At 36.3% G+C, this 13,058-nt stretch overlaps 1 protein-coding gene across 1 annotated transcript in view; it reads right to left on the bottom strand.

The window, feature by feature from the left end:
* The window catches only part of CDC42BPB (CDC42 binding protein kinase beta), a gene marked incomplete at its 5' end in the record, with an annotated part of 33,443 nt that extends 20,589 nt beyond the window's left edge, over positions 1–12,854 (bottom strand). Inside the window, 6 exons of the mRNA XM_039364841.1 lie at positions 2,946–3,027; positions 3,380–3,519; positions 8,144–8,280; positions 10,418–10,523; positions 12,223–12,297; positions 12,729–12,854. Of these exons, the coding sequence (XP_039220775.1) occupies positions 2,946–3,027; positions 3,380–3,519; positions 8,144–8,280; positions 10,418–10,523; positions 12,223–12,297; positions 12,729–12,854 (666 nt within the window). The remainder of the gene's footprint in view (positions 1–2,945; positions 3,028–3,379; positions 3,520–8,143; positions 8,281–10,417; positions 10,524–12,222; positions 12,298–12,728) is intronic.
* Positions 12,855–13,058: the final 204 nt, after the last annotated feature.

Below are 13,058 nucleotides of genomic sequence, written 5' to 3'. Positions count from 1 at the left end.
TAGAGTATGCCAGAAATATTGCTACAAACAGTGATACAGTGACAATCACATATTGTCTTTACACTCATGTGATTAATCAGAAATTCGTGCTTCATTTTCATCTCACAGAGCCCTCTCAAAAACATTGTGCATAAAATTCATCCAGACATAGAGTTAAGCAAGCTTTGGATGCTTACTTTCTTTCCAATTAAGTTTCTTTCTAATTCATTCTGATTAAGTTAGAACTTCCAGTCTTTTGGCAAATTCAACTTTCTTTATTCTAATTCAGTGAGCAATGTATATACATTTGATATGTTTCATTGCCCATACAAATGACTCCCTCATAGCTTCCTCCCTATGCATTGATAAGATTTGCTGGTGCTCAAAACAAGAGCTTTTGCACTCATTTAGCAATTTATCAGGTTGCTTATAAATGGGTACACTCACTGTGACTCTCCTTTTTAGTAGAAATGGGACAACAAAAAATAAGATTTAAAAAATGTTTTTAAATAGTCCAAACCTGTGAATATGTTTATAAAACTCAATAGAGGAGGCATACTTACAGGGCAAGCCATCAGAATATAAAATGAGAGTAAACCTTACTCGCTACTAGCACTGATGATGTTACCTAGCTTGGTAATGAAATGTCTGCAAGAAATCAATCAAGCTCAGAAATAACCAAGGACCCCTCATTTATAAAACTTGTCTGAAATCTGGCAATCTGATTTACAATTGGGGTGGCACGCTTTCTTATGGTATGGGAAAAACAGAGTCCATAAGAACTTTCAAAATCATTTTATAAGAAACGCCTTGTCAACAGTATGGGAAAAAATTAAAGCTAAAATATATTTAAAAATTCCAGGGTGGTTATCAACGATGGAGGCATTTATACATCCGAACTTGGTAGACTTTGAAAAAATATGGACATATAAAGATATTCTAAATATTGATGGGAAATTAAAATCTAAACAAGAACTGGAAAATCAGGGAATTAACTTGTCCCGGTGGGCACATTTACAGATACAAAGTAGATATGAAAAAGATGTAAAAATGTATGGATTTTATAAGGATCAAACTGTGTTTGATAAGATTTTGTTAACCTCAGATGAGAAATTAATTAAGAAAATGTATAACTTTTTGTTAATTTTGGATATGGAAAGTGAACAAGTGAAAGAAACAATGACAAGATGGGCAAAATTTTTTGGCTATAATATAGAATTAGAAAAATGGCATGTTATGGGAGAGAAACTACAAATTAACAATGTCAACTTCATACAAAGAAAATCTGTATAAAATGTTTTATAAATGGCACCTGCCGCCAGCAAGATTAGCAAAAATGTTTAAAAATATGTCAGATAGATGTTGTAAATGTAAACATAACATAGGCACGTACTATCACATTTGGTGGACATGTGATAAGGCAAAGGCCTATTGGAGAAAGATACATATGTGGTTAGAAAAAATATTGGGTGAACAAGTGGATTTTAAACCTGAACTTTTTTACTAGGTATTATGCCTGAAAAGACTAATAAGCAGAAATTATATTTAATCTTTCACATCACTACAGCAGCGAGAATAATTTTTGCACAATACTGGAAGGATGAAGGATTGCCATCTGAAGAAGAAATAATCAGGAAAATATTGGAATGTGCAGAGATGGACAGATTAACTATGAGGTTGAAAGATAAAGAAGATACAGACTACTATCAAATTTGGGACCTATTTTATTCTTGGCTAGAGGAAAGAATGAAGGATTAGGAATTGAACATGTATTAGCATAGCAAACTCCAGACAACTTGTTGATTGGAAAAATTAACATATGTTGATGAAAAAAAAACCCCAATAAAATCTTTATTTAAAAAAATGACCTACAAGCCAGATAACAAAACCAAAACTTTATTATGTAGGCTATCTCCAAAATAAATATTTCACCTTCTTGATTCATCAGACAACCTCTTCACAAGAAAGAAATAAAAGACACCAAGCTGCAATACACACACACAAACACACACACAAACGTGCATCATATAATTGCATAAAGTAGCTGAACATGTTTCACCACTGGCTTATCACCCATTTAGATAGATTCTAAAAGAAAATTTGAAAACAATTAGAATAGAATAAAATCTATTTCGGTGGCTAAATTATTATAAAAAGACTGTAAATCCACAATCAGCCTTCGACAGAGAACCGTGCTTCCCTGAAAATAAGACCCGGTCTTATTTTTTATTTTTTTTTTTGCCTACAAAAGAGACACCAGGTCTTATTTTGGGTGGATGTCTTACCCGCTTACCTAGGACCGCCACAGCCAGGCCTCCCTCTCTCCAACACCTGTCGCACTGCTGCCTGAGTTCTTCTGCGGCAGCATGCTGGTGCTGCCGCTCGTACCAGGAAGCTACGAGGCTTGTTGCAGTGATCGTGCCACTGCTGCTGGTTGTGGCAGGAGACCACGAGGCTCATTGTGTCAATCGCACATGCTCATGAGCGACGCAATGAGGCCATGCAGCATCTTGCGAGTGGTGGCAGCGGTGCAACGAGCCTCACAGCCTTTAGCTGTGAGTGGTGGCAGCGACGTGATTAGCCAATGAGCCTCTTGGCCTCCAGCTGCAAGCAGTGGCAGCAGCATGATCAGTGCGATAAGCCTTGTTGTGACTGGTGGCAGCAGTGCAATGCATCATGTAGTGTGCAGCTGCAAGCGACCGCAGAACTCGGGCAGTGGCACGACAGGTGTCAGAGCGTGGGAGGCCTGGCTATGGCAATCCTAAGGTAAGCAGATGTGGGGCACCTAAAATCAAGCTAGGGCTTATTTTTGGGATAGGTCTTATTTTCGGGAAAACACAGTAGCTATGGAAACCTAACAATTTGCTTTTGCCTAGATTGGATAATTCTGTGAAATGTTATTTTTTATCAATCATAGCTAAGTAAAACATGAATTGTATTTGTACAAATTAATCAAATGATCGTACCCTGAATATACAAGGAACATCTTTACGGGTTGCATGTATAACATCCGATGCTAGGACAGAACTCACACAAAACTCTTCATCTCTGGAAAGAAAACAACAGTACATATTTAAAATCCTTGTTAAAGCAAAGATTAGCCACTTTTCCCAGGAAAGAAATTAACAAATTAATAGGTAAAATTTGAACCACTAAGTTAAAGAGATTTGGGGTACAGGTTTATGATATTATTTTCTACCAGAAAAAAATCAAGAGCATAGATTTATTCTTCTCTCATACCTTATACAAATGTGGCCTATACTTTTTTCAAAAAGCACACAATATATCAAAGTACGCTATGTAACATCAAAAAAAATTCAATGATTGCATCATTCTTCATTTGCTAATTTTTCTCTGATACAATCAAGCTTACAAAAAGATGTGGCTTAAGGTTGCAAACCTGAGATCCATAACTTGACTTGCAACAACTCCTGGCTGAGTGGATTTTCCTTCAGGCACATCATAGAGGAAAAGTTTACAGTCACAGACAACTGCATAAACCCTCTGCCATCCTTTCTTAACTCCTGTTGGCTTTGGAACCTGTAAATATAGACATATATTATTCATACCATAAAAGGGGGTAAAGACTCATTTTTATTTATTAAATTTTATTATTTTATTAAATTTATATTAATATACCATCTTACCATTGAGGCAACTCATAAAAATACTTCCAGGGATTTGCAACAATATATACATTTTTCAAATATTGTAACTTCTTCATTTTAGATATACAATACCTGCAAACAAAGCAATCAATCAATCGATTGATCAATAAATATTATTGGTTTCCCTAAGGAACCCAAAGTGATCTTTGGAATGTTATGAGTCATCTCTTCATAGAAAATTGCATGACACTCATTTTCTCAATAGCTGAATTTGCAAATAATGTTAAGCCACAACTTAATGAAATAAGCAAAACTCTTTCAAGGCATGGATCAATTTATAAGAAATCTGTTTTAAAAGTATTAATTTAAAGTTAATGATGATGGTATATTTTAAAATCTCCCATAATTTCTGATATAGGCTGTCACAAGAATACTTATCTCTTGCATAAACAATAAAATTCCACTATTCCTGATAAAACGATTTGCAACTTTGTATTGTTAAATAATGGATTTTATCAGATACTTTCTCAAGCAATCCATTATATTATCTACATATTCCCACTGTTTAAGTATGATTAATTTTATTGCTGAAAGTAGAAATTTGAAGAAAAAATACTTCTCAATTTTTTGTTCTGATTGTCAAATATATGTGATAAATATAATTTTGGATAAAACTCAAATCTTCTGTTTAGCAATGTATGTCATCCCATCAAATTTGAAATTTTACCCCTTCAATAGTAAAAGAATGCTCCCTTCAGGTTATAGCCACATCAAAAATTCAATAAATATTCTGTCTGCCCGACTGGTCCATCTATATATCTTCTGTTCGATCATGTTCAATTCTTAAAGACTCTGGACAAGACCGTGCAGTTTTCTTGACAGAGCTTTTCAGAAGTGGTTTTGTCATTGCCTTCTTGCTAGGGCTGAGACTGGCCAAGGTTACCCATGGGATTGCCCTTGAAAACCGCTTTGATGCTAGAGCTGATGCAGAATCCAGTAAAAAAGGCAATAACAGGCATGTACCATTATGCCTGTGTGACTCTGCTGTTCCCAAGCTAAACTGGTTATTCAGTTGGCTTCCAAGAGTAATTAAACATGATGATTGTCATCTATGAAACACTTTGTGGCATAAGGCTGGTCTGCTGGTTTCCAGTTGCTTCTGTCCATCTGGTGAGATCAAGTACAACAGATACACTTGGGATCCCATTGATTAAGTAGTGTCATTTAGCAGGATCCAAGAGGCGTGCCTTCTCTGTTGCAGTACCACCACCCTGGAATTATATCTCCAACTCCCAAGATTCAGATGGCTTGAATGCTAATGTCATTCAGGAAGCTTTTGGAGTCTTGACTATTCTCCCTAGCTTTGGAGGCAAGGTTATGGTTGATCCCCTGTTCAGGATATTCCAATTTCTATTTCATTTTTGTATTTATCCTATTTTTTTTAATTATAGGCCACCCTAAAATGGGCGAGCTAGAACAACAGCACTGCATGTGAGGGATACACCTAAGCAAGACAGTGGGGAGAATAGTCAGGCGGCGACGTCAAATGACCGTGCTCTGTAAGACGAATGTTCTAGGTGGGCGGGGCATGCGGGGAGAGGCAGAACAGTAAAATTCAAATGGATGTTGGTTAGCACAGCAGAAACAAGATTGATGCAGCAAATTGTAGGTGTGCGGGGGATGGACAGACCTATGATACGCTCATTTTTGGAGATCAATGTTTTTAGTAGTTTTTTCATATATGTATGTATGTATGTATGTATGTATGTATGTATGTATGTATGTAGGTCTTTGGTTGTTCAGGTTTTCTCCCGCGGGAGAAAGACCTACATACAAAGACCCGCAAAAACCGTCAATCAGATAAAAATAAAGAGCTCTGGGATGTAAGATAAAAGGCTTTTTTTATTAACTGCTGAGCTTTTGTTAACAACTTGTTAACATCATCAGAGCAAAGGGCTAAATGAGAAGGGGGAGCATGTGCATAAATTTACATAACAGTTTAAAAAAAAACGGTTGAAGTGAAGCATGTGCACACATTGTGCCCAAGAAGCTCTTAAAGGCATAGAGCAGTCAGTCTCAAGACCATTTTAAAAGTCACGCTTGTCAGCTGTTTGGCACGTAGATCCAGCATGCCTTTTAGCCAGCCTCTTGGATTGTATAGTTTGTTTGGTGTAGGGTTGTTGTGTGTGTGTGTTTTGTTGGGTACGGTTATTTGGAATGTTTGTGTGTGTTCGTTTGTTATGCTTATTAGTTGTGGGTGGTTTTGTGGTGTTTGGGAATTGGGCTGTAATATTTTGTTCCATTGAATGTGATAAGTCATATTTCATTGTAGGGGGGAGTTTTGGTCTTGGTCTTAATATTCTGTTGTTACTTAGGTGTTGTGTGTGTATGTTTTGTTGTGTGTGAGTATCTTGTGAGGTTGCAGGATTTATGTTTTGGATGTTTGTGTCCTGGATGTTGTGGTCAGGGGGGTTGTTGTTTCTGTGTGTGAGAATATCAGAACATGGTGTGTTGGTTGTGTGAGTTGTCATGGTTGTGTTAGAATTATATTCTTTAGTTAGGTTTGATGAAAAGGATTGTGTTGTAGAAAGGATATCTATTGTGTTGGTTTGGGGTTTGATAAGTGGCTGGGGTGGTGTTTTTGTGTTATTATTGGTTGGGTTGAAGTGTTTAGGTACTTTATGTTTTTGTAAATGTCTTTTTAGGGTTTGGTAAGGAGGTAGTAGGTCTATGTGTCTATTAATAGAATGACAGTCTGAAAACCAAGCTTCTTTTAAAAGACGGCCTCCTTTGGTGGAATCATGAGCAATGACTTCTGCTCCTTTAAAGTTGAAAGTGTGGCCATGCTCAGCTATATGGGTCCAGACTTGGGAGCGCTGTTCTTGTCTTCTTACTGCCAAAACATGCTCATGTATTCTGGTCTTAAGTCTTTTTGATGTTTCTCCAATGTAGTTACATTGGCATGTGTTGCAGTTGATCTTGTATACGATGGAGGACAAATCACTGATTGGTAATGGTTCTTTGGGTTGCATCAACTGGGAACGTAATGTTTGGTTGGGTTTATGTGCTATGTTGATATTGTATGGGGCAAGGATCCTGGCGGTTGCTTCTGAGACTCCATTGATGTATGGGAGTGTTGCCCAAGTTGTATTCGTTGGAGCATTGTAGTTTGAGTGTGGTGTTTTATCTTTGCAGCAACGTTTGATGAAGCTTGGTGGGTAATTATTTTGTTTGCATATGCTGAGAAGGTATGCTTTCTCTTTAGATTTTGCTATTTCTGTGCTGCAGTGGGTCTTGAGTCTTTTGAATAAAGTTCTTAAACAGCTGATTTTATGCGATATAGGGTGATTGCTTTGGTAGTGGAGAATTCTATCAGTGTGAGTGGTTTTGCGATAGACGGTGGTTGATAGGTTGCCATCTGGAAGAAGATGGACCAAGACATCCAGGAAGGGTAAGGTGTTGTTGTCCTCCTCTTCTGCTGTAAATTGGATGTCTGGATGGAATGAATTCAGTTTCTGTAAGAATTTGGTGGTATCACATCGCTTAATGACTGCAAAGGTGTCGTCCACGTACCTAATCCAAAAACTAGGTTGATAATCAGCCATGACAACACGTTTTAAATCCTGCAGTACTGCTTCAGCGATGATGCTTGAAATGGGTGACCCCCTGGGTGTGCCCTTCACTTTTTTTTTTAACTGTTATGTAAATTTATGCACATGCTCCCCCTTCTCATTTAGCCCTTTGCTCTGATGATGTTAACAGGTTGTTAACAAAAGCTCAGCAGTTAATAAAAAAAGCCTTTTAACCTCAGAAAATACACACACACACACACACACACACACATTACATACACACACACACACACACTAGATGTCAGTATGAAATGTCTGCCCTTGCTTTCTCTGGGGATATTTTTCAGGTCCCAGTTCTGTTTATGTCAAAGTACTAATTAGGCCCAACTCTGCTTAACTTTTTCAAGATCAGTTGAGTTTAGTTAAGGGCTGCTGATTGTTGTCATTTTTTATGCTGTATAATTACTTTTTCAAATGTCACTGACACTCCACTGAACTTGGTAATTGTTTCCATCTACCTATCTTTTTTAATCACGACTTTGGAGGACAGGAGCAATAACAATTTGATAATAGTTAAATACTGAATAATCTTGAAGGTACAATCAATAAGCAATAATGGAACAGGTTCTCTTTAGAGGAGAAGGAAATGCTGGGAAACAGGACCCTCTTAAAGTAGAGTGCGCTTGGGAATGATGATCAGGACATCAGCAATGAAATTAGCCTATCAGAGTTGGAAGCAATGTCTTATTCTTGATCTTGCCATGCTTGACTCCTGAAGTTTCTAGTCTAATTTATTTTACTGAAATTATACTAATTTTTGAATTCCTCAAGAAGTGACCAGTTTAGAGTTTGCAATTGAATTTGGAATCTATTCTACAGCCAGATTTGCCTGACTGTCTATGTCTGAATTGGAACTGGTATTTGACTATGAACAGTAATTCTATTTGATTTACTGACCCTCCTCTTTTTCTGCCAGATTCTTACCTTGACATAGCCCTTATAGGCTGTTCCTATGCCTCTTTGAACATCTACTCCAAGAGGTCTCTTGGCTTGCTCTGGAGGTATAGGACAGACTTGTGGTGCACTGTCTTTGCAGGTAACATGGCATGCAAATGAACACACTAAGGATGAAAAAATAAACTTGTTAAGCTGTGTGTTGTTACACAATAAATTCTACAGATTACTGAGAACTGGCTAACAAAATTGTGAATGAGCAAGAAAAGGACATCACACCATAGTTAGTCAGCAGCTCCAAGAACAACCAGTTTAAAATGGCAAACACATTTATTTCATATTACAAAGTAATGAATGTATCTTAGCAGTAGTTTCATTAAACTATAATCATGCCTCAGTAATGTTATATTTTAAAGTATAAAAGACTCTCCAGGTTTTAAAGTTACGCATTTTCTTTCTTCCTGAATTTACAAATACTAAATTATTTTGAACAACTCTTGTTTCATTCTGATCAATTATTTAAGTGAATAATTCTTTAAAAGATCCATTAGAGTTCTGATTTTAAACAAAAAATGGAACCTAGTTTGGCAAAAAAAAAACCCTTTTTTTCTTATGAAATAAAGGTTTATAATAAATATATGTAAAATCTACAATTAAAGGAGTAAAATGCACACGTATATTTTCAGTTCTGAGAATGGTTGAATTGTTTCCCTGGACTTATTCCTCTAAATCAAAAACTATAACCCCAGATAGCTGTAGCTATAAAAACTATAGATCGAGATGGTCTGAAGGAAGAAATGTAGGTTTTGCACATCCCTAATCCACACTTTTTGGCTGGCATTTGGAACTTGCTATGAACCATGTAATTCTGCAAGCAAGAGAGAGATTGAATAGTTTCTTCAATACCACATTTAATTCCAGAGATACTCAGACAACTTTGGAACCCGATGCAACTGCATAGACAAGTTACCCTACTGTACTTCAGTCTGAAGATATTCAAGATCCGTCAAGCTAAATAAAACACTTATGTTCTATAATAAAAAAAAACATGCATCCCTGTTTTGGATTTCCCAGTGTTGTGCATATCTTCTCCCCTAAAAGTTATCAGAGCTCCATTTAATTTCTAATATACAGGTAGACCTCAATTTACAACAGGTCACTTAATGGCCATTTAAAGTTCCAACTGACCTGAAAAAGGGGACTTGCAACACCCATTTGAAGTTCCACTGGTTGGGTCCCCTCTGTGTTCACATGACCAAATTTTGGATGCTCACAACACAGATTTATGGCCAATTGCAGCATACATCAATCAAATGACCATGTTTTATGACAGCTTTTCTCAAAACTAGCACTTACTTCTGGTTTTTGGCAAAATTGCACCCATATTGAACCAACGGTTTCCTTAACAACTGTATTCCTTTAACAACCATGGTGATTTGCTTAAATACCATCACAAAAAAGGTCATTTTACGACCATTATGAATATGGTTGTAATAAGCAGATTGCATTATGGTCATATGTCGAGGACTACTGATAATTGATATTTTTTTCAGTCATCCAACATGTAACATTCCAGTATGAAACACAAGTAGCCTGCACATGCAGAACGGGGAACAAACAACTCACTGTGAGTTGGAATGGTGGTCTCTCTTTATCTGTGCAATTTGTCCATTTTTTAAAAAGTGATATAAACTCCCCTCTCCTCCCCAAAATATGGGTTGCAACTATCTGTCTGGCTAGTACTGACCCATAGTTCTAGAATTCCTAGATAGAAAGTTGTAGATACACCTAAGATGGTAGTTTAATTTTTCATGATATATTTCAGCAGTGTATAGGTACACATTCTGAAAATACTGTTTAAGTCCCAAACATTTAGTGTCATTATTCAAAAGAAATTCCCATCAATATCTAATTTGTACGAAAGCTTTCTATAATATTCTATATCACATTCCAAGTAGAAACAATCCAGTAATCTATCTGTTTACTAAAAATATTTTGTACCATCTTTTATATTGTTCAGTGTATATAGTCTTATTAATTAAAAATCACTGAAACAATTCAAGGAATTGTTCCATTCCCTAAATTGTGTGGCGTAACTGATGCCTTAACATAGCCATACTATGAAAAGAATAGATTTAATCTAAACAAATGCATTTTGGAACTAAATGTCTGCCTTTATTCAATACTACAATACAGTTATAAATAGATGCTTGTTACAAGAAAATTTTAAACATATTTGTTTTTTTCCAAATGATAATTAGACTATTAAGATGCTCAAATATTTAAGAGATTTAACCAACTTACCATCGCAAGCATAACCCTGTCTAATCAATCCCACCATGAGAGATGTACAGTGGCTACATTGAGTTGGGCTTGAAAAGGATTTGATACTTAGTTGATGAGCTTTAGGCTGAAAAATAAATTCACAATAAAACAACATAAAAGTTCATTAAAAAATTGACACTTCTAATAAATTGTTAATGATAAAGTGTACCAGCTTCCATATCAATGCAGTGGATGGCTGGGGTTAATTCAACTGTACAGTAAACCCTTATTTGGAATGGATCTCAGATAGGAGCTACTCCTAGTATGCTGCTGACACAGTGTATTAGATCCTCCATCTCCATGTAAAAACTATCTTGAACAGAATAATGTTTTAGGTGTTCATTGTGATTGTTTTCAGAAGTTAATGACATTAATGTCACTCAGTTTTTGATGAACTGTTAAGAATGTGTTGATTTCAAATAGGTACTGTACTGTTCTTTTGCTTTTATGGTAGATTAATGTGCTTCCCTACTGATTATGCTTTGTTTGTTTTATCCTGGCTTTTGTACCGTGCTGAAATACTTTTTGTATTGTGTTGAAATTGGTAAATTTATATTAGAATTGTACTGCTAAAAACAGTATATTCATTCTTTCAAAATAAATACAAGTCTACTATAGGGTAGTTTGGGCAACATATATGTTTTAAAAATAGGCGCACTGTGCAACCGCCGAAATTATAATCAACAATCAGCTAAGAATTATAATCTACAATCAAATACACTCATATACCAACAAATTAAATGAATATGTATGCTTGTTTAACCCACCATTATTATATTAGCTTTTACAGAAGTTCAACATCTTTTTTATCACCATACTTAATGCTACATAGCAAAAGTAGTTGCTTACTGTCTACCACAACTGAATATCAACTGTTCTTGGTCTGTGGAACAAAATAATATATATAAAAATATGAAGTTCTAATTTGGGGCTGGTGAACCAGGGCAAATCGCTTTGGTAACAGGCTGATCTAAGGGTGGAAAAAAATCAAGCAAATTTCCAGTCTGACTGAAAAAGAAGAAAAGGAAGGGGGAAAATTATGGAAATTTGCCAGATCAGACTAGCTAGATGGGCACTGCACGCACTTACTTTATAAACATATGGAAGTGGCTAGAGAAGCTATTCTCTTTTTTTTAATGTTACAGGTTTTGTGGAAGATAAGAGGGTTCTTCTCTGACATTTCCTTCATATATTATTGTATGGCCACATTGTCACAATTAGAATAGAAACTTTAAAAAACCTAGCTTTAATGTTAACTTGCTGGGCCTTTTACTGATTAAAAAAAAGGTCTGAAAATACCCTCTCAGGGAAAGATTTAAACAGAAGATCCATTTGTCATCTATTTGTACAACAGATGTTTTCTGGGGAAGGACAGAAGGACAGAAGAACCTGTCCCACTATGAATTAGCTCAGACATGTCGAACTCGCAATGTTACGTGATGTCACGCAACGTATCGGGACGGTTTTGCCATTGCTGGCAATGGGATGGGCACGGCTTCCAGATGACACACCCAGCCCGCGGGCCAGCAATTTGACACCCCTGAATTAGCTGGAAACAAAACACCCAGATACACTCTCATAAGATTATATACAGAATTCATTTTAATTCTTAGTCCTGGTTAAAATAATCCTTAAAAAACAACATGCTTAAACATGGCTAACATACAGACATGAACAAACTGACAAATGGATCATGCATGAGGCATAATGCCTTTCATGTTAACTCTCTGCCTACATTTTTTTTTTTTTTTTTTGGGTTAAAACAAAGCATTAAAGCCCCCTACCTTTGGTACAGCTAGAGAAATGGACTGAATGGTGGGGGAGGGAGCAGCAGGCATCCTCTGAAGCCGAATTGGTTCCTGAATTGCAAAAAATTGTAGCTGAATAACATTTAAGATTTCCAGGATCCCATATACATTTGGTCTTGCAACATTTGACAAATCTACTTCTAAATTTTAGTAAGCGACTCTACTGAAAAATGCTAGCTTGCCACTAACTTATTAGAAGCAAGTTTGCAGATCAAGACAGTCTCACAGGAAAACCTGCACTTTAGCAAGCAGCAGAAGATAAGCAAATAAGAGAGCAAGAAATGCACCGCATAATGAGACAATGAGAGCCAGGGAAACAGTAGCAAAACAAATGAAACTCATACCAACTTTGTACATTTAAACATGACACAAGTCTACAAGGAAACATGCTGTGAAAAGAGAAACTCTTTTCTCATGAATCTTGATTGAGACACACTTTTATTAGGATACGCCAAATTGTTTATTTGGATATGGATGCTTACTTCTTGCTGCTGTTCTGCAGTTGCAACAGAAGTTGATAGTGACACCTCAGTCTTTGTACCTTGTACTTCCTGCTCACTAACAGAATTTGTCTGCAAAATGGGAAACACAAACAAGAAAATTAGCTTCTAGCATCAATATTCACTCAACATAGGAAGATCAAGGTCATCTGAGGTCAAAGAATCTGTCTGTTCAGAATAAAAAAGATAAAGAGAGTTCCTCTGCACCCACTAAAAACAAACCCCCAGAACAATGGAAATTATTGTGACAGAATGTTAGAATGATAATGAACTGACTTTTCCTTCTAAAATAAAGACCTCATTGGTAGGCCT

This window comes from Crotalus tigris, unplaced genomic scaffold (assembly GCF_016545835.1).
Source record: "Crotalus tigris isolate CLP2741 ecotype Arizona unplaced genomic scaffold, ASM1654583v1 scf7180000019856.1557650, whole genome shotgun sequence".
In the NCBI taxonomy this organism is placed as follows: Eukaryota; Metazoa; Chordata; class Lepidosauria; order Squamata; family Viperidae; genus Crotalus; species Crotalus tigris.
Note: the sequence above shows the minus strand (reverse complement) of the source record. Positions and strands in the feature narration are given on the sequence as shown.